General features: G+C 37.8%; 1 protein-coding gene across 2 annotated transcripts in view; it reads right to left on the bottom strand.

Moving 5' to 3' along the window:
* The window catches only part of LOC121673262 (tyrosyl-DNA phosphodiesterase 1-like), a 44,143-nt gene extending 40,653 nt beyond the window's left edge, over positions 1 to 3,490 (bottom strand). Inside the window, exons 1-3 of one of the 2 annotated variants that reach the window (XR_006019167.1) lie at positions 3,367 to 3,490; positions 2,114 to 2,664; positions 571 to 614 (exon numbers count right to left, since the gene is read on the bottom strand). Coding sequence is in view for 1 of the 2 variants with exons in the window: in XM_042046424.1 (XP_041902358.1) it covers positions 571 to 614; positions 2,114 to 2,660 (591 nt within the window). In the remaining variant the exon portion in view is untranslated. The remainder of the gene's footprint in view (positions 1 to 570; positions 615 to 2,113; positions 2,665 to 3,366) is intronic. The other variant, XM_042046424.1, reaches the window with a different exon arrangement.
* Between the last annotated feature and the right edge of the window lie 15,596 nt (positions 3,491 to 19,086).

The following is a 19,086-nucleotide window of genomic DNA, read 5'->3' as shown; positions in this document are numbered from 1 at the left end:
AAAGTCATCACACCTTACTGCTTCAATCATATACAGCATATTCTAAAAACAGGTGTATTTTTGACTTTTACATCCTTCCTTTCTTTTCTCTTAACAATTCAAGAATGAATTTAAGTTTCTTAAAAGTGTGCATTAGTGCTCATAAAATTTACCATCCAGGAAAAAAAAAAAAAGAATCACATGCACATAATGTAAAAGCTTAGGTTCAAGGATCATCTCTTTGCCACGTGTTTATACCAAAAATGGTAGCAAAAGCTTCTAGGCAATAACAAAGATATCATTCCTAGATTGCAAGGTGTTTTTTCTTTAAAAAAACATAATTTATATAAGCATAAGTACACACTTTTCAGTTGCACATTCCTCAAAACCAAGAGAAAGTAGTCTTATAATTGCCTGAATTCTACAGCAGAACACAGGATGATTTTTGTATTTCAGTAAATTGTTCAACACTTGAAAACATTCAAGGTTCCCTGCTAATATCAGCTATGTGGCACAAGCATGGATTATCAAGTTTAAGGTTAATAAAGTGAAACAAGCAAGTGAAATCAGTTCGGCAAATAGGAAACTCACCTGGGCAGAAGATACGAGAGTTCCAAAAAGAGGAGACAAAATATCTATTAAAAATATTAAAGCACAAATAAATAAAAAAAGTTCAAGTAAACATTTTGCATCTCGAACAGTTTGATAGCTGCCACAGCACAACGGCCAGATTGTTCATAGACTTGGTGTAACAGAGGCTTTCACAAGTTTACTGTTCCAGGTATTCAAGTCACTGATTCGCCTGTGAATCACTTAGGATCCCATGCTTATAAAAAGTATTAATCTTCTCAAAGCAAAAACAGGTTTCAAAAGCTGATTAGGAAAAAGTCCAACATCATATTGAGAAAGGGACATTAAACTACTCTCTCCCCTAGCAACTGGACTTGAAGAACAGTGGCAGGGTAGCAGCAATAAGGGCATAGTTAATGCTTATCTATCTGTTGCAGACTGATTGTAGGATATGTGAATCCATAATTCAATCATAGTGACACAGGAAACTAAGCCAACTGGGAATTTATAACCTCAATAACTGAAGCACAGCACCGACTTGAAAACACGCCCAACAAGTAACTTCTAGGATGCGCAAAGTATCTAATACCTTAGCTCTACAGAAATCTGGTTTAGCACGTAAACAAACAAAAAACACTGCCTGTCCACCAGCTCAACTAATTACCTAGCAGGACTTCCAAGAGAGGGCAGGCCAAAAGCCACAAATTCACAAAGCATATAAAAACATACTGCAGTAAAGCAACTGAAATCTCTGACACCAGCTGTGCTCATAGGCATGTGGAGGAAAAGTTACAACTTAATTGTATAGCTCTTAAGTAATTTGTTCTCCCTCAAAGAACTACAATTTTTTTCTGCCTTATTTTATTGTATTTCTATACACAATTCTCTTATGAATACTTGTTTCTGATTCTGTCTTTTAATGTGTAGGATTTTATTTCTAACCACAGGGAAGTTTACAGCTGCACAAAGCTCTTCCCCCTTACATCAAACAACAACTACAGAGCATTCCTGAAGCATCGGTATTGCACACCGAAGACTTCACCCCATCTTGATTGATGGGCAGCTCTCTCCCAGCTGAATTTAAACGGACCCATGAATCCCAGACACAGAACTTCAGAAGTACTGCATCAAGTAATAGTGAACTACTAGATGCAAACCACTCAGCAGCACGAAGGCAAGTGCAAATAACTACTCAGGCAGTTATGCACCCAAGAATAGCACCCTTTTAAGTGCCACAAAGACAAGCAGTTTTCTCCAGATTAGCTCACAGGGAAAGCAGCAATAAGAAGCAGCATGACTTGCCTTGGCTAAACACACATTAGATTTCTGCAGTCTAACTCAAGTTACAACAAAATATTAGCAATTAATGCTTTATACACTATACTTCTGAAAGAGAAAGGTCCAGATAACAGAACCAATTTCTACAAACCTGTATATTTAGAATATGAAACCTCAGCGAAACCAAGAAATACATGCATTTAAAAATACCCACAAACTAAAAAAAAAAAAAAAAATTCTCTTGCTTTCTCCCAAAAGCCTACTTCTGTAGAAGCCACTTGTTCACCTTTTATGTGCAGGGCTCCAGAATTATGGCTTTGTTCGATTCCACTGACTTTAGTGAGAAAAAACCTGAAAGGATTCCCTCCATTCACCAAATCCCAGATATCTTGGGCTTCACTGGATGTTTCATTATACTCCTCTTCTTTCAGATTCTCTGAGAGTTTGTCATCTTTGCAAAGACTCAAAGGATGCTCTTTGGGTGCATCGTATTTTTCTTCTTTCACTGTTTCTCTGTGGGCATGCTTTTGCTCATCTTCAGGCTCTTCATCACTACTAGAAAGACACCAACCTGAGCCTTCTTGGCTTAGTCTCTGTTTTACTGCTGGAGGTGTTTCTGTAGAAAGACTTTTATCAGTGAGCTTCAGGGGAGAAGCTTTTCTCTTGTGAGCAGCTTTCCTAGCTTCAGAGCACGGGTACTGTGGTCCACTTGTCATACCACATGCAGCACCCGATACGGAAGATGTACATGGTTTTTCACTGTCAGAATTTTCCTCGGCGCTTTCATCACTGCTAGATACTGTCCATTTACCGTGTGCACCCTCCTGAAGCATGTTCCTAGGGATGAAAAAACAAAACACCAAACAAAAATTGTATGTTTTTGCTATGCTCAAGTCCGTCTCCCTTCCTAGTTCCCATTTCTTTATTACTAAGGAACCATGCTTTGGTATTTGGCAGAATCTCCAGGAAAATTCCATAGTGTACAAGGCTCGTTTCTGAGCCCAGGAAACAAAGAAACACGTGCAATGGGGGCAACCATCAACTGGGAAGCAGCTAACGTGAAAACCTGCGCATGGAAAACGGGCTAGGCTAGGGGCACCGATGGGAAAGCATTCTAAAAATGTGATTTGCGCGATGCAGGTATTTCCCTACGACTGAGCGATCCAGCGCGCTCTACTGAGAGGATTCAGGAGCTCAGGGCCGAGCCGGGGCGGCGCTTCCTGGCAGCCTCGGCGGGAACACTCCGGGACCGCGGCCTCCCTCCGTCACCCCCATGCCCCTCCGCCGCGCCTCCCCCTAAATCGCGGCAGCAGAACCCGGCCGCCGCCGCCCCCACCGCCGCCGCCGAGGGCCGTGCGACCGCGGCTCCCGCCGCCGCCCCACACAGGAGGCATCACCCACGGCCGGGGGAGGCGCCGCGCGGGCCACGGCACCCAAGAGCCCCGGCGGCCGCCCCCGGCCCTGCAGCCCGGCGGGCCGCACGCCGCTCGGCCCCACCGCCCGCCCTGCCCGCCGCGCTCCGCGGCCAGCACCGCTCACTCATTCAGTGACTCGCAGTCGGTCCAGCGCCGCAGCAGCGCCCGCGATGGGGAGCGAGAGCAGGCCCAGGCCCGGGCTCAGGCCCGCCTTCCTCCCGCGCGGCCCCTCCCCTCGAGCGGGTGGCGCGCGGCCGCCGTGAGGCGGTCAGGCGGCTCCAGGGGCTGCGGCTGCCAAGGAGGCGCTCAGTGAGCGGAGTTTTTCCAACGGGCCTTTGTTTGACCTTAATATTTATCATGGGCAGGTGCGGTATTTGCGTAATGGCTCGTTCGGCGCGGTGTTAATTGCTGTGCCTGAAGTGCCCCGCTAATGAGATAACTGCGTGAGGATTTCGGGAAGGAGTGGGAGGAAAGAAGGTGTAAAAGTAATCAAAGGAGGAGCGCGGCCCGCATCAAAGCACAGTTTGGCTTCTGCAGTGAACTGAGCGCTCGGTTCTCGTTACTCTAAATTTATTGTAAGCTTATGGCTGCAGTTAACAAATTCTGTAAGTGCCAGCACGCAATAAAATTGGCAGGCAGTAAAATTGGAAAAGCATTACTAAAAATTTAGTTGGTTTGTGTAATTTTCTTAGTGCTTGTCCACAGAGTTGTGTATAATGCTTTTTCCTGAAATGCTCTGTGAATATACCGTTCACTAAGATACTGTGTTATCAACTCTTGCTGAAGGTCTTCTGTGGGAAAAGCTCTTAGAAAGGTTAGATGGTTTTGTATGTTATGTGCATAGTTTCCTTCTCTAAGTATAGGCTCTGGAAACACTTCTTTTCTAGAAGTACTTCAGAAAATTTGATGGTTTCTGACTACGCTGGCATTGCACTCTGTCCTCATAGTTCCTGCCAATGTACTGACTTAACTGAAAATTAAAGCTACCTGGTGTTTTGCAGGAAAATATTTACAGTCTTGTAGAAGCAAATTTAATGTCATTTGTTTTCTGGAAGTTTGTACTGTGTATTCTAAGTTTGCAAAAAGTTTTTTCATCATAAGCACATAAAATGTAGAAGTATGAAAAAATTTAACCTAAAAATCCGGAACTGAATGGACTCGGCCCATTTTTAATTTTACTGGAAGAGAGTAGATGAATAGAGTTTATTCCACAAGTGCTTATTTTGTTTTTCCTGTAACAGTTAAGCAAAGTAAAAAATCCTAGGTTAGGTTTATTGGTTTTTAACGCATATCACTTTCTTTCTGTAGGTTTTTGAAGCATGCAGTGAAGATAGCAAAGGCTATTTAAGCAGAGAAGACTCTACAGTTGGTCTAGTAATGTTTTTTTGCTAGAAACTCTTAAAGGCATATACTTTTTCATTTATGTTCTGAGGATCCGGCTTATAGATGTCTCATTATTGAGAACACTGTGTAGTGACTGGTCTACACTAATTGGAGTGAATTGCTGAAGGTGTGGTAAACAGAAATACCTACAGATCCTGAAAGTAATTTTCTAATCTGCAGGTATTTATTAAAAAAAAATCAAACTCCTGCCTTTTCTGCTGAAGACTGCGATGAGCAGAAGGATGTATTGTATTTCATATGTGTACAAGACATATGAAGTACATGACTTACTGAGCTTGTTACTGGTTTTTATTAGTGGTAAGTTCAATTTCTTTATTTCAGTGGTTTCAGTAAATGTGAAACTGCTGCATGTCCCAATAATAAACATGTATTATCAAAAATATATCTGGTTTTAGTTTCAAGTAATAATTAGACATTTTTAGCCATGACTTCTCAAATGTAGATCTACAGCTTCACAAAAATCTTAAGAAAGATGAAGAGAAATACTGTGTTCCCACACTCACAGGAAAATACAGAATAAATTCTATAGCTTGATGTAGTTTTGGAAGTCATATTTTTACTCGAGTAAGTACAAGTGAATTAAAAAAGAGTGTGAAGAACACAAAAGATTTCAGAATAAACACAGTGTGTCTGTGAGTCCTTCTCATGGCATTTCAATAAATGAGACCAATCTACTATGAAGTGTATATATAAAGTATAGAAGTGATGAATCATATTTCTTCTCCAGCTTGTGCAATCTTCTTCCCAAGGACCACTTGGGACTAATTATTATTATTTTTTTCATTAAGTACATATTTTACAAAAATTGTCTTGACAAGGTCGTAAACAAAATTGTGTCTATGATAATTTAGAGTAAAACCCACAAAAATATTTTAGTAAACTATGAAAGTGGTAATTTCTGATACATTTCAGCTGTGGGTAAACATTTTCTCAATGAACTATGGCCAGATCTAAAAATGCTTAAGGCTTCTAACATGAGTCCTAACTGCTGAATTATGAATCTGAAAATGCTCAGCTTCTTCCTTATTTATCTTCTCCTAGCTATTTTTACCATTTAAAAATTAAGTGTTCTGTCAAATTCCCTGGATGTTTCTTCCAGCAGGAGTACTCAAAACATGCTTAAGGCATTTAAACAAGAGCAGGTTCTGTGCATGAGTCACTGATGGCATCTCCTTGGAAAGAGAGTAGAAGTAGAGGACTCCTGGGAAGACAGGCAGTGCAGGTTTAGTTATTTCTTCTTGAAAAGGTGCCAAGTCACACCTGCCGTGGCTTTAGGCAGTACCGTGACCACCTGTTAGACCATTTTGTCTGTGCAGCTGCACAAAAATTAATTAAGAAACCTTTGTTCTAGGGCTGATTCTGTCATCTACTGGTTTTGCTAGCTCCTTAAGTGAGCCTAGTTCCAGCAACTGTTGCCCCTTAGCCAATTATTGCTCATTGTGAAGACCCCTACAAGGTCCCTGGGAAGACAGATACTTTTTTTGGTGGCCTTTGCTAGCGTGCGTTAGGTAAGCTTTGTGGCACAGCCACGTGTTTTGCTTTTGCTGATGACGAGGTCCTGTGTATGTTCATTTCAACATGTGTGTGGTTTTTAATCCCGTTCTGAGAAACACGCTTTCTCTGTGCACCAGAGAAGAACCAAATGCAGATGTTGCAATTCTAAGAGTTGATTGTTAGGATCCCGTTCTTGAGCATGTTATTGCGTATATTCATTGAAAATTCTCAAAATCCTAGGCTATAGGAACAGCCCTTGTATTTTTTTGGAAACTACTAAGAGCAGCCCTGGCAAGGAGATTCCTTTCAATTGCTTTTGCAAGATGTAGGGAATAGTGTGCACACATTACTTCTTAAGGTGAAACTGTTTCTTCAACTGCACTACGTACTAACAGATTTTTCAGTAGAAATGGCAATTGCTCAGCATCATCAACTGCAATCAAGCAACTGAATTTTTAGTAAATTGTTGCTGCTTTTTTTTTTTTGGTCGTGTTTGCATTTATTCTGTAAATTAGAAGTAATACTAACTTCACCCACTAGATGTCATGAAGGAACACTTCCTTGGAAAGGGTGAACCCTGAGAATTTGAATCATGTTCCTAGTCCACTTGATTTTTCAAAATAATTTGTTATAACAATGCTATATTATTTTAAAAATATTATTTTAGTGTGGTTATTCATAGAAATTTTGAACTTTACTGTATGTTAATGTTTAAAATTAAGCGTTCTGAGGCAAATAACTGGAAAAAATGAAAACAGAGATTAACCTCATTGTTGAACTGATACTGTATGTATATTTGCATATAAATACTGTCTTTTCTGGGAACTAGCAGCGTTGTAGGAATCATGTCTATGTGACTTATTTTTTCTTTCTTTGACAGTTTGGTTCAGTGATCCTCTTTTCCCTGAAATTGTTTGAAGTGATCTAAAATGCCCTTACATTTCAGCAACCGTTCAGCTAACTAGCTGCTAGCATTTAATGTTTCAAATGAAAAGGGGACTGCAGGAATTGTAGTCATGAAAATATGTCATTTCCCAAGCTGAGGTTTCCTTCCTGCTACTGTTAAATTTAGATCTAACCAAAAGCACTCTCTGCACTGTTCCTGGGAGGCCAGGCCCCCAACGTCCAGCATTTTCCTTGACCCAATGCTGTACCTTCACAGGAAAGCAACAGTAGGTCGACAGCTGCTGCTGAACAAGATGCCAACAGCAGGACGCCCTGGCATCCAGAGTAGAGGAGGGCAGTCTGAGCTCAAGGCTTCTTCCAGCTGCTCTCCTGGCACATCTTATCAAAGCTTTCTAAACAGGACTCCCTGGTCTGTTTATATACCTGACACGGTCATGGGGAAAGTGCTGCAGGCCAGGTGGAACATAAAGCCTTAGCTTAACTTCTTGCACCGTGTTTGGCTTGTCCCTTCTCCAGAATGGAGTAAGCTTAGGTTGCTCTGGAATCTGCTTCTGTGTGTCTCCTCTCAGGTGGTTGTCTCAGTGCTGCAGTTATGTGCAGTCTTGTACTCTGATAACACAAATGTAAGAATTTAGACTCATAAGCACTCAGTCATGTCAAAAAACTATATAAATATAGCTCAAAGTGGACCCCTCGGCTTTACTTTGCTATATACTCCCACTCTGTTCCTTATATTGTTCCAAGATGTTTTGCAGGGATCTCTTGGTCACCTCCTAAATCAGTTCTGAAAAATCTTTTTTTTGATTGCTTTCATCATGTAATTTAGCTTATTGCTTTTGTATTACTAATGAATCTTGGTAATACACTAACATTAGTGAATCTTGGAAATCTGCTAATCAACATGTGTCACTCCAGTGTTCCTGTCTGATAAAGTTGTGAGGTAAGAACCTGTTGAAAGACACTAAAGGAAATATATTGTACATAAAATAAGACGGGCTTCAGAAAAACTGTAGAAGCATAAATGATGCAAATATTTTTTGCATTTCCTCCTCATTTTTTTATTCTCTTTTTATTGAAGTTTTTATTTTAGGCAGATTTACCAAATTAATTTTGATCCAGCTAGTCTTCAGTAAATATGGTTTCCAATTGGAATATTAGAACAGAAATTTCTTTCACTGTTTAGAGGAAATAACAGACGTGGGTGCTGATGCTCCAGAAGTTAGATTTGAATATTACAGTTCCTTTGTGTATAAAGAACTCAAATTTGTATAGAGTTAAGCATATTTGTTTAGACATACTGATTTTGAGATTTGGATATTGATTAGGACTCTGTTAGGACTACATATATACATCTATTTTTGGATAAAAAAGGTGGGTTTATTTCAATTAGGATAAAATATTTTCTTACTTAAATACCGAAGATGCTACTGTTGTATAGTATGTACAAATCACGAAGCTGGTGAAGGGTCTGGAGAGTCAGTCATATGAGGAACATCTGAGGGAACTGGGGTTGTTTAGCCTGGAGAAGAGGAAGCTCAGGAAAGACCTTATCACTCTCTACAACCACCTGAAAGGAGGTTGTAGCCAGGTGAGAGTCAGTCTCTTCTCCCAACAACAAGCAAGAGTCCAAGAGGAAATGGCCTCAAGTTGCACCAGAGGAGGTTTAGATGGGATATTAGGAAAAATTCCTTCACCGGAAGGTCTATCAAGCATTGGCACAGGCTGCCTAGGGAGGTGATGATGATCCTGGAGGTATTTAACGTACAGGTAGATGTGGTACTTAGGGCCATGGTTTAGTGGTGAACATGGCAGTGCTGGGTTAACGGTTGGACTAAATGATCTTAGGAGTCTTTTCCAACCTAAATGATGCTTTGATTCTGTAAATGAGCTGATCATGGCTATTAAAGAGATTTCATTTCGTTTTGTAATACTTTTAGTGCTTCTGTGTTACATTTAGCTTGAACTTATTCTTGCCACTCAAAGTGGTATTTCTTAATAGCAACATTATACTGATTAATGGCAGAGAAAAGTATTTAGTAATTTTTAGTGTTCAAGTTGGTAAGCGATGAAAATTTCTATGAGTTTTGTGGTAATGATACACTATTAACTTGGGAAAATACTGGAGTCTTACACCATAATTCAATAAATAAGCTTCTCATTTATATAGTTCTGCTTGGGTTTTGTTGTCCTTGACCTTACCAACTACACCCAAACTTCTGTTTGTGGGGTCATGTGGCAAGTCTTATTGGATAAATTATTCTTACAAAAAATGAAGTTGCAAAAAGCTGAGGTTGCTTTTATCGATAAATTCCCTCTTCCCTTTTGCTACATGGCTCCACAGGTATTTGTATCAATATATTTGGAAGGTGTTATGGAAGCTGATTCTGTTTATTCTAGTGTTGATGCTAGAACACATGCTTGTTAAGCCACACCCTTACTTGTAAATCTTTAATTTTGGCAAGAGATACAATATAAAGATTGTTTGGTTTGGTTTTTTTTTCCAAGAGAAAAACCACATGAATATCTGAACCAAAAATAGTGAACTAAGATACAAAGATAGATGATGGATTTGTTAATGCCTAAAGGCTTTTATAATTTTTAAGATGTCCTTTTTGTGTGTTGACATAGCTTTACAGCCTGTTCTAGTAGCGCATGAGTCGGCAGCTCTCAAGATCAATGAATAGGTGGGACTCTATTATAGGAGTCGTTCTATAAAAGGAAAATTGTGTACTATAATTTTCTGGGCTCTTATGTTACTCTGAAAGAGAAGGAATAAATGGATGGAAAGCTTATACTGCTTTTTATCATTTCACTTCCATAGTTATCCAATTGAATGGAAAGCTGCTCATGCAGGCAAGTTCAGCATGTTTGGGCAACCTCTGTTATTACAGAAATGGTGCATGCACAGAACCTAGCAGTTGAAAGCAGCAAGACTGTGTAATCCTGGAAACTGAGAGGGTAATAGTTCTTAATATATGATTTTCCAAGAAGAATAAGCAAATAGGCACTGGAAATCTGTACACTTGTACACAGATTTTAATTGAGACAGCAGGTGGAGCTGAAGGAGTTGTGCTTTCGAACCACTGCAGAAAGAAGAGGGTATGAATGAATCAAAAGAAAAAGAAGTGCAGAGCATTTGTTATTTTATTAGATGGAGGAAAGATTCCTGTAAGATACAGTCATCTTGCCTTCTCAAGAAACCTAATTTGTTTAAAATGAAAATAAGTCATATATCAGAAATTATGGAAAAAGAGTATTCATCTGTGTTTAAATATTGAGCTGAAGTGGGATCCCTTTTCCAAAAAAACATGCATCTGCAGAATTTTTGTATCAGGAATTTTGCATGTTTTATGAAGAGGCCTCAACTTTTGGGGGTCAGATTTTTGTTTCTTAATTTTTATGTTTTACTTTGATTTTAGAAAAAATGGTCAATTAAGAACTGACAAACAAGATTTACATTTTAATTTCTTCCATTTTCTCTTTATTAGAGAGGTACAATAAATGTACAAGTAAAGACTTTCGTATAGCGTACAGAAGGAATAACCAATTCAGTTTTACACTCAATTTTATTGTGAGTTTCACAGGAATCTACAGCTGAGGTTATACATTATTTCAGACTTTGCTTCTGGGAATGATGCCAGATAGATTGTTTATGCAGTATGGATCTTTATCCATGGCATGCAAATGCTATTGGCTTAGAAAAGTCCAGGTTTCTCTCCAGTGTAAAGAAACGTAAGATGGCAGGTAACAAGAAAAAAATAGAGGTAAACAGAAGCATTATGCCCAAGTATAGAAAATCTGTGAGAAAAATTAAACCATATTGAAATGTTTTCATGATTATGCTCTAACTTTGAAGATTAATATTTCAGTTTTCTTTTTATTTATATAATTAGAACTATTCATAATTAGTAGACCTTAGTCATACATATTTTTAAGGAGAAAAATGAAACTGGCTTTTTTTTCCAGGGAGATTTATTTATATTTTACATTTTTCTAGGTCTATTATTTGAAAAGTTTTTAAATCTCATGAGTGCAAAGAAGGTTGCACAGTTAAACAGTAATGGAACAAGTAAATATTTACAGCTCTTGATACGCAACGTAAGGATTTTTTCTTAATATTTGGAATATTAAATTCTGAAACAATTAAGCAAAACAGAACACCTGAAAGAAATAAAAAGATGAGGTATCCTGGATGCAGCAAAGTCAAATAAAGCCATACTAGACTAATAAAGACAGCGATGATGTTATTATAAATAAAGTCAGGGTCAGTGGACTGCGGCGTTCTAGACTGTAGCTCTGTCTGCAGTAGTAGGAGCTCCTCCAGCTGTTAAAGGAAATCTCTGGCCATTCACCCCACCTATTTGCTGTTACTGCCTCTCATCATGTCTCTATGACTCATATTTCTCCACTCATTTATGCCACAGCTTTTACCAATTTCCTTGGTTGTGGCTATAGATCTTTTTTACTTCTCATGACAGACCAAGGAAAGGAAACCAAAGCAAAAAGGGGTTTTTTTTCTCATTCTTGTTGGGAAATAGGTGTGGAGATTGTTTCTCATTCATGTTAAACAGCAGAGGATGTCCCGTTACCAAACTGAAAAAAGGAAAACTTTGTCAGGAACTTCTGGGCTGATGGACTTTCAGATCCTCTGCCTTTTTCTTCCTCATCTCAGACAGGTCTATGGTCCTTGAAAAGAGGGAAAGTGAAACATATGGCAGATCAGATGTTGGGATGATCTGATAAGCATGCATTCAGCTTTTTGCCATGAACTAAAAGTAGCTTTTGAAGTGTTATTTTTAGTGAGTTATTTCAAAGGGCTTAACTGTTTCAAGCACTGTGCTTTTGTTTGTCTTGCTGTCTGCTGCACACAATCTACAGTAGCCCTGTTTGAGATGCTTTATTTTCCAGATGAATCTGGAAGTGAATTCATAACATAAGTGATTGATCAGCTGGTACTCCTCTGATATAATGCATTCAGCAGGATTAAACTGAGCTAATAATTTGAATAAGTGGATTGTAACATTCATGAAAAAAAAATTTGAAACACCATGTTCAAAGTACCTAAGTTGTCAATGAAAAGGGTAGATTTTAAAAGTAATTTTGCATATCTTATAGTGTATATTTTCAAAGCTTTGCAAATTTGAAATTTTCAATTTGTTTGTTCAGTTTTTCAAAATACCTACTTTTAAAATGAAAAATGAGAGAGTCGTAGATGTTGTAGGTGCATTACTTTTGAACAGTGTTCACAGTGGCAAAAAGGAATAGTCAGTATAAAATCTTTTTTTAGACTGTTCATCTTTCTGTTGTACCCTTTCTAAAACATTTTGCAAAAGCAGTAACTTAGAGTGTATCATCATTTCAGAACGGGGAATTGATTGGCTTACATGCAAACATTGTATTAAGTAGTTTTTAAAAATACCATAATTTATATTATTTTTCTCTTGCCTAATCTTGATCTAAGAGAGAGAGGATTTTTGACTTTTGAAGACTTCAAGAGAGCTTTCAATTCTGTTTCTCCTAAGTTATCTGAAAAAATCGTGTTTGAAGCCATCAGGTAAGATTAACAAATTGATCCATATTCCTGGATAGTAGTCTTTTTGTTGTTTCAGTTAATTGAAATTATTAGATTTTATCATGCAGCTGAAGATAAAAGCTTCAGCACCATTACAGTTTCAGTGCCTTTATTAATAAAGATTATACACAAATTAATGTGTAAATAATGTAATAATTAATATAAATTCTGTAAATAGGATTTATAAAAATAATAACTAAATAATACATATTAACAGGTACAGAAACTAATTTTTTGCCTGTACTGTTTCTTAAGAAGATTAAAACTATTTGCTTTCACATTTTCCTCCTCTAATCAGGAAATCCATATTCAAGAGCTGTCTTGAAAAAATTTAGTTAAACGGTAGTGCATATTACAAGGTAGTAGTGGTGAGATTTCTTGCAAGGTGAGATTGGCTCAGAAGTATGGATGTTGAGCTTTTTTAGGGAAACAGAGCTAAGAGTTTTGTCCTAAGTTGATCTGTACAATTGGATTAAGACTGTATGAAAAGAAAGCCATAAAAAATATTTTGGACATAGATATTTGTCAGAAGCTTCGTGTATTTGTGACACAGAATCTGTATTACGATAGATTTCTGTAAGATACAAAGCATATTTATTTTTCATATTTGTATATGTGTTTCTTGTTCTTCCCTGTTTTTACCACAGAGATCAAAATTAAATTTTGGGACTGAACTTAATTTTAAAATACTTTTTATGTTAGGTAAAATAATGTACGATACATATAAGATCTTTAGAATTTTTAAATGTGAAGACTAATTAAATGTGAGTTCTAAAATTATGTGTGTATTAACAATCAATACAGCACACAGGGATCAGGTCTGTAGAGCAAGAAGTTTATGATGGGGACCCAATATTTGTTTTGAGGGGGTTACTTGGTCTAATTCTAGTCTGGCCAACAGACTGAATGATCCCTAGAAGTTGGAGTCCTTTGTGTGCATGCCGGGAGCATGTCCTTCGGTTTAATTTCATCTGGAAGAAGTGCAGTTTGTATACTGTGAGCACTGTGATGTTCCCCATAGTACAGTCAGTGATGAAGACTGGGGAATTACACTGAAAAAAGCATTCCAAGTCTAAAGTAAAAGATATGTAAATATTGAGACAAGGGTGGAAAAGCTTAATTTGTATATTTCAGAGGTCTCTGATATTGTTAAATGAAAAGGGATTTCTATGTTTATTTATAAAATTTTCTCTTTGGTGGAAATGCTGTCTTCAAACCTTGTCAGCTACTGGTTCCTTTAATTTGGAATGCATTATTGCATGCATTATTTTCTTATACTTTAAGTAAAATGTTGCAGAATAAGCAAAGTCTGTGTCTAGTGTCACAAAGGCAGGAACGGAAGGGAAGTAGGAAGAAAGTTCAAGGCACATTCATAGTACTTCTCTGCTTACCACACGGAGCAGGGAATTTTCTGCTATGGAGTGTAATTCTCAACATATTTTGAGATGTAAAATTGAAAACAAGTGTATTCAAGCTGTGCAGAACACAAGGAAGGAATGAAGAATGAAGGGCCCCACCAGAGTCATTTAGTTTTCAGAGAAAGTAGACTTGATTTTTAGGTATGCAAAATGCTCCTAATAAAGGGCATCCATACATGTTGAACTAATTTTAAAGAACTTGAGGCTTGAAAATGGAATTCTTTTATTTATCATTCATATATATGCATTATTAATATAAAAATAACTTTAAAATGAGCAAGATAATATAGCAAGAAGGAATAATGGATTATTCTAGATTTTTCTTTTAACCTACCTGTAAACAGCTGTTATGCTCAAAATCTTTATATGGCTACAAAGGAGACCCACCTGATACTTAAAAGCCAATATTTATCTTTACTATATACTAAAATATTATTAATTTAATAAGAGAATTATTTTTAGTACAGATTTAATAATTGAAAAAAAAAGAAAGAAAAAAACACTATGCAGCAAAATGTCTCAATGCAGCTAATTATGTTATGCATCTCCTAATAATGTACCCCTTTCTGTGTAGTTACTCTCAATCTTCCTCTGTCCCTCTCAGTCCTGAGGCTGATAGGTTCAGGACAGGCATGGTGGAGTGAATTACCGTTATCCCAACTTCTTCACCAGAAGGAGTGTAATATTAATGCTTTCTTCTCTCTCTAGCATCTACTTTGGGTCATTTAAAAATGTTTGCCCACCCAGTTTACACCTTCTTTCTTCTTAGGTCTGCAAGCCCACATTGCATCCTAATAACTGGATATGGCACATATTTCAGGTATTTGTTCCTTGCTCTGTCACCTATAAAAATACTTTTGTCCAGCTCCTGTGTCTTTATATCTTTAACTGATCATAAGTGAGTTTTTAGTCTTGGTCCTTCAGTGTTAGCCTGTGCCCTGTATCTTAACATCCCATGCCTTTTCTACTCCATGCCATGTCTTTACATCTGCTGTCATGCCAGGCCTGTATTTCTCTACATAAATGTATCATTTTACACAGAAGAAATTCCTGTTACTACTGTCTGTGTAAAGCTGTGTTTATCCTGTATAAAGTTAAGGAGAACAAATAGCCACGTGGTACTTGAAAGAACAGTTAAAGCACGTAAAATCTCCAGGGCAGGTCAAACAAATTCAGACAAAGCCTGATAAGCCTCAGTCCTTACAAACTCACTACAGAGTTTGTGGCCGGTTATTAGCAGTGGCTGTGCTGAAATTACTGAAGTCTCTTGAGAACCGTATCTAATATAATCTCATACTGATAAAATAATATTTAATGTAGATGTTCTTTCTCCTCAGGGGTTGTTTCCTTACAAATGTCAGTATTGTACTGCACACAGCTATTGCTAAAGTTCGGAGAATGTGGGCAAGTTTTCAGTTTATGTTTGATTGTATTAATTGACTGTAATCTTGCCTTAACAGTAGAGTAATATTTATTGTTTCTGATCTAATATTGCAGTCATATTGAACAAAATGATCAAGGGTTTATTATGCACCTGGTGTGCATCTAATTAGAATGCCATTGTACCATAAAAACTCAACATTCTTGACACAGGAGTAGCAGAAGTGCCTGCTAAGGTAAATGGTGTGATGATATGTTCTTTCATGGTGAGGTTCTCTGTAATGGGTAGCACACAGAAGAATTGCTTTATACTAGTGCTGCTGATCTTCATGTAGCTGCATGTATATGAAGTGTGTCAAGTCCTTTGCAATAATAATTTGTGATAAATGGCCGTCTGTAAGTGAACATGTTGTCTTTTAAAATGGGATTCAGATTCTTAAAAAACTATTTTAAAAAACTGTTCGCCTTTTTTGTTATGAATATGAATGACATATTTGAATTACACAATATTATTAGTTACAGATGCTGAAAAAATATTTGTCCTAGCTGTAACATTTGCTCAGAAAAATAGTTTATTTTTATGCTAAAGCCTCAGAGCATGATAATGGAAGTAGTGACAGAAGTAAGCAGAAAACCAACCACGTGTATGTGGATGAATCTATAAACGATGAAAAATGTCTTAAAAACCAAAAGTGGACAGAAAAGTCTCATACAGTTTTTAAAGCTAGCAAGCATAACTCAGATCTTAAGGAAGAAAAGGAGGCACTCATGATCTGCTTTTTATGCTACTGTGCCTTTAGATTGATAGTATCACACAGTAGAGGTATATTAGTATTTTTGTATGTATTGGTACTTTCCATACGAAAAATGACCTAATTGTCTCATATTTCTTTCATGTAATTATCTAGTAATGAGAAAATAACCTGTTTTTTAGAGCCACTCCATGGAAGAAATCTTATGCTCTTTTATGCAAGTTTGATTTATGGACGTGTACTGCAGAGCACAGTGAATATGAGACATTCATCTTCCTATGGCTAGTTGCTATGGAAACGTAGTACACAGTACAATGTCATTCCAGCTCTGGTGATGCCTGCAGTAGTTTATCCCTTTGTTGCTCTTGTTTCTTAAGCAACTGTCTTGCAGCCTTTCATATTATCACACTTCATCACCTATACTAGTCTTTTTTCTTATCTCTTGAGGACCATATCTAATAGAAAAGATCCATTTTTTGTCTACCTGTGCATGTCAGAGTGTTTATTTTTTTTTTTCAGTCATGGGTTAAAAGCTTGTCCCATGCCCACAAATAATATACCATTGCCCTAACATTGGTAAAAGAAGATGCAAACCAGATTGCACATCAGAATGTAAGGGGCCCATTTCAGCATCTTTATTTACCATTTCCTGTCAGGGACTAGAGTTAAGAACGATTTTCTCTAACCAGTATCCCACCCAAGGAAGACAGAAAGGAAAATTAATCAGACTTTCCTATCTGTCCTTAGCTGGTATTTCTGAAGTGGACAAAAATCCAACAGCTGTCTTAAAGTACCCACTCTGTCTCACCCTTGTGAGGGAGGAATTGGGGAAGAAAAAGGAGATCCTCATACTTTATCTAAAAAAATACTAAGGGTGTTATGGGGAACAAGGGTCAAGTTGAATGTTTTTTATATTGAGAGGCTGTACCCTAAGACAAGTTCTTTTTCAAGGCAGTACCTGTTTCGTAATTCATTGCACAGGGAACCAACACATTGATTAAGGGTGCATGTGTCCCAGGTTCTGCGTAAGTGGGTTGATACTTTGCCAGAAAACATTATGAGCTAACGCCTAAAGATAGGTATGTCTTTTGGGTGGTAGTAGTAGTACTAATGAGTTTTGTTTTGCTTTTCCTATCTCTATCTCTGTTGCCAATTCTGTCATCCAGTTACTTAACAGCATACTTTGCTGTTTGTGGTGGGTTGACCCCAGCCAGTGACTCACTGACTGCCCCCACAATGGGGCGGGGGAGAGAATCAGAAGAGCCAGAGCAGGAAAACTCGTGGGTTGTGATGAGGACACTTTAACAAGTGAAGCAAAGCTGCGCATGCAAGCAAAGCGGAATACAGAATTTATTCACTTCTTCTCATCAGCAGACAGATGTTAGCTGCTTCCTGGAAAGCAGCACAGCTAATAGTCACTTGGGAAGATAAACTCCTTAACTGCAAACTTCCCTTCCTTCCTTGTCCGTTCCCCAGACTTTTAGTGCTAAGTACAATGTCAAAGAATCATAGAATCATTTAGGATGGAAGGAACCTTTAAGGATCATCTAGTCCAACTCCCCTGCCATAGGCAGGGACACCTTCTACTAGACCAGGCTGATCGGAGCCTTCAGCATTTCCAGGTGTGGGACATCCACAACTTCTCTGAGCAGCCTGTTCCAGTGCCTCACAACCCTCACTGTAAAAATTCTTCCTTGCAGCAGATCTAAATCTACCCTCTCTTATTTTAAAACTATCGCCCCTATCCTGTCACTACAGGCCTTGGTGAAAATATCTGTCTTTCTTGTAAGGCCCCTTTATATATTGCAGGGCTGCAAAATGTTCTCCCTGGAGCCTTTTCTGGGCTGAATGGCCCCAACTCTTTCAGCCTTTTTTTTTATTGCAACAATAATGGTACTATAAGTGACTTTACAGCCTGAGCAATGAATTTCATATGGTAGGGAACATCCCTTTGGTCAGTTTGAGTAAGCTGTCCCAGCCGTATCCATACCCACCTCCAGCCTACTCACTAGGGGGTCAGAGTGGGAAAAATGAAAACCTGGAGGGTGTGCTAGCAACTGCTCAGCAGTATCCAAAACATATGTATGTTATCAATACTGTTCTAGTCACAGATCCAAAAGACAGAACCACTTATACAACTATGAAGAAAATTCAGTCCATCCCAGCCAGGCCTGTACATTAGTGCAAATTCAAATTATTCATTAGTTCTAACATTTTTCTTGTAAAAAACATCGCTAGCTTAAATCCTGCAGGAACTGGGCATACTGTTCCTATGGAGCAGCAAGCTTTTATAAACCTATGTCACACCCAGTGAAAGCATGGATCTTTTACTATAGATAAATCTGACACCAAATCATCCTAACAAAAATTTAAAATAGAATTTTTAGTGGCTATAACTCAAGTCTATCTGTTATCCCAACCATACAGAAAATTAATTTAAAAATCTGAACTTTTTTGCTTGTCGCTTTTTCTGAAGATGATTTTGCATAAGCACAGGTATGGTTTTTCTTAGGTTTGAAAGCAAAATGTAGCAGGCGAGTGTTATACAATGTGCCACGCACATTTATTCCTTCTAAATAGTTCAACATACATTTTATAATTTGGGCAAAATTACTACATGAAATAAATATTTCAATATTTTGAGTTAGTAATTTAAGTTCATATTTAAATTAAAAATTTGTGCTTTTTCTGTTTTTGAGGGTAGGTCCAAACAAGTATTTTATGTTAGCAAATTTAAATGAGTCACTGGTTCCTACCTCTTAGTTATCACTCCTGCCTTTCACACTGACCTTCTTTCATTGGTCCTTGAGGTTCAGAGTAAATTGTTTTAGCAGAGACCATTCATATTTAACATGAATCCCTTAAATTTTGTATTGCTGCAAGTAGGGATATGCATGTGGTCAGTTGCCATAATACAT

Source organism: Corvus kubaryi, unplaced genomic scaffold (genome assembly GCF_017639235.1).
Source record: "Corvus kubaryi isolate FWS band 111438036 unplaced genomic scaffold, C.kubaryi_AGA036_p1.0 65300, whole genome shotgun sequence".
Lineage (NCBI taxonomy): Eukaryota > Metazoa > Chordata > Aves > Passeriformes > Corvidae > Corvus > Corvus kubaryi.
Note: the sequence above shows the minus strand (reverse complement) of the source record. Positions and strands in the feature narration are given on the sequence as shown.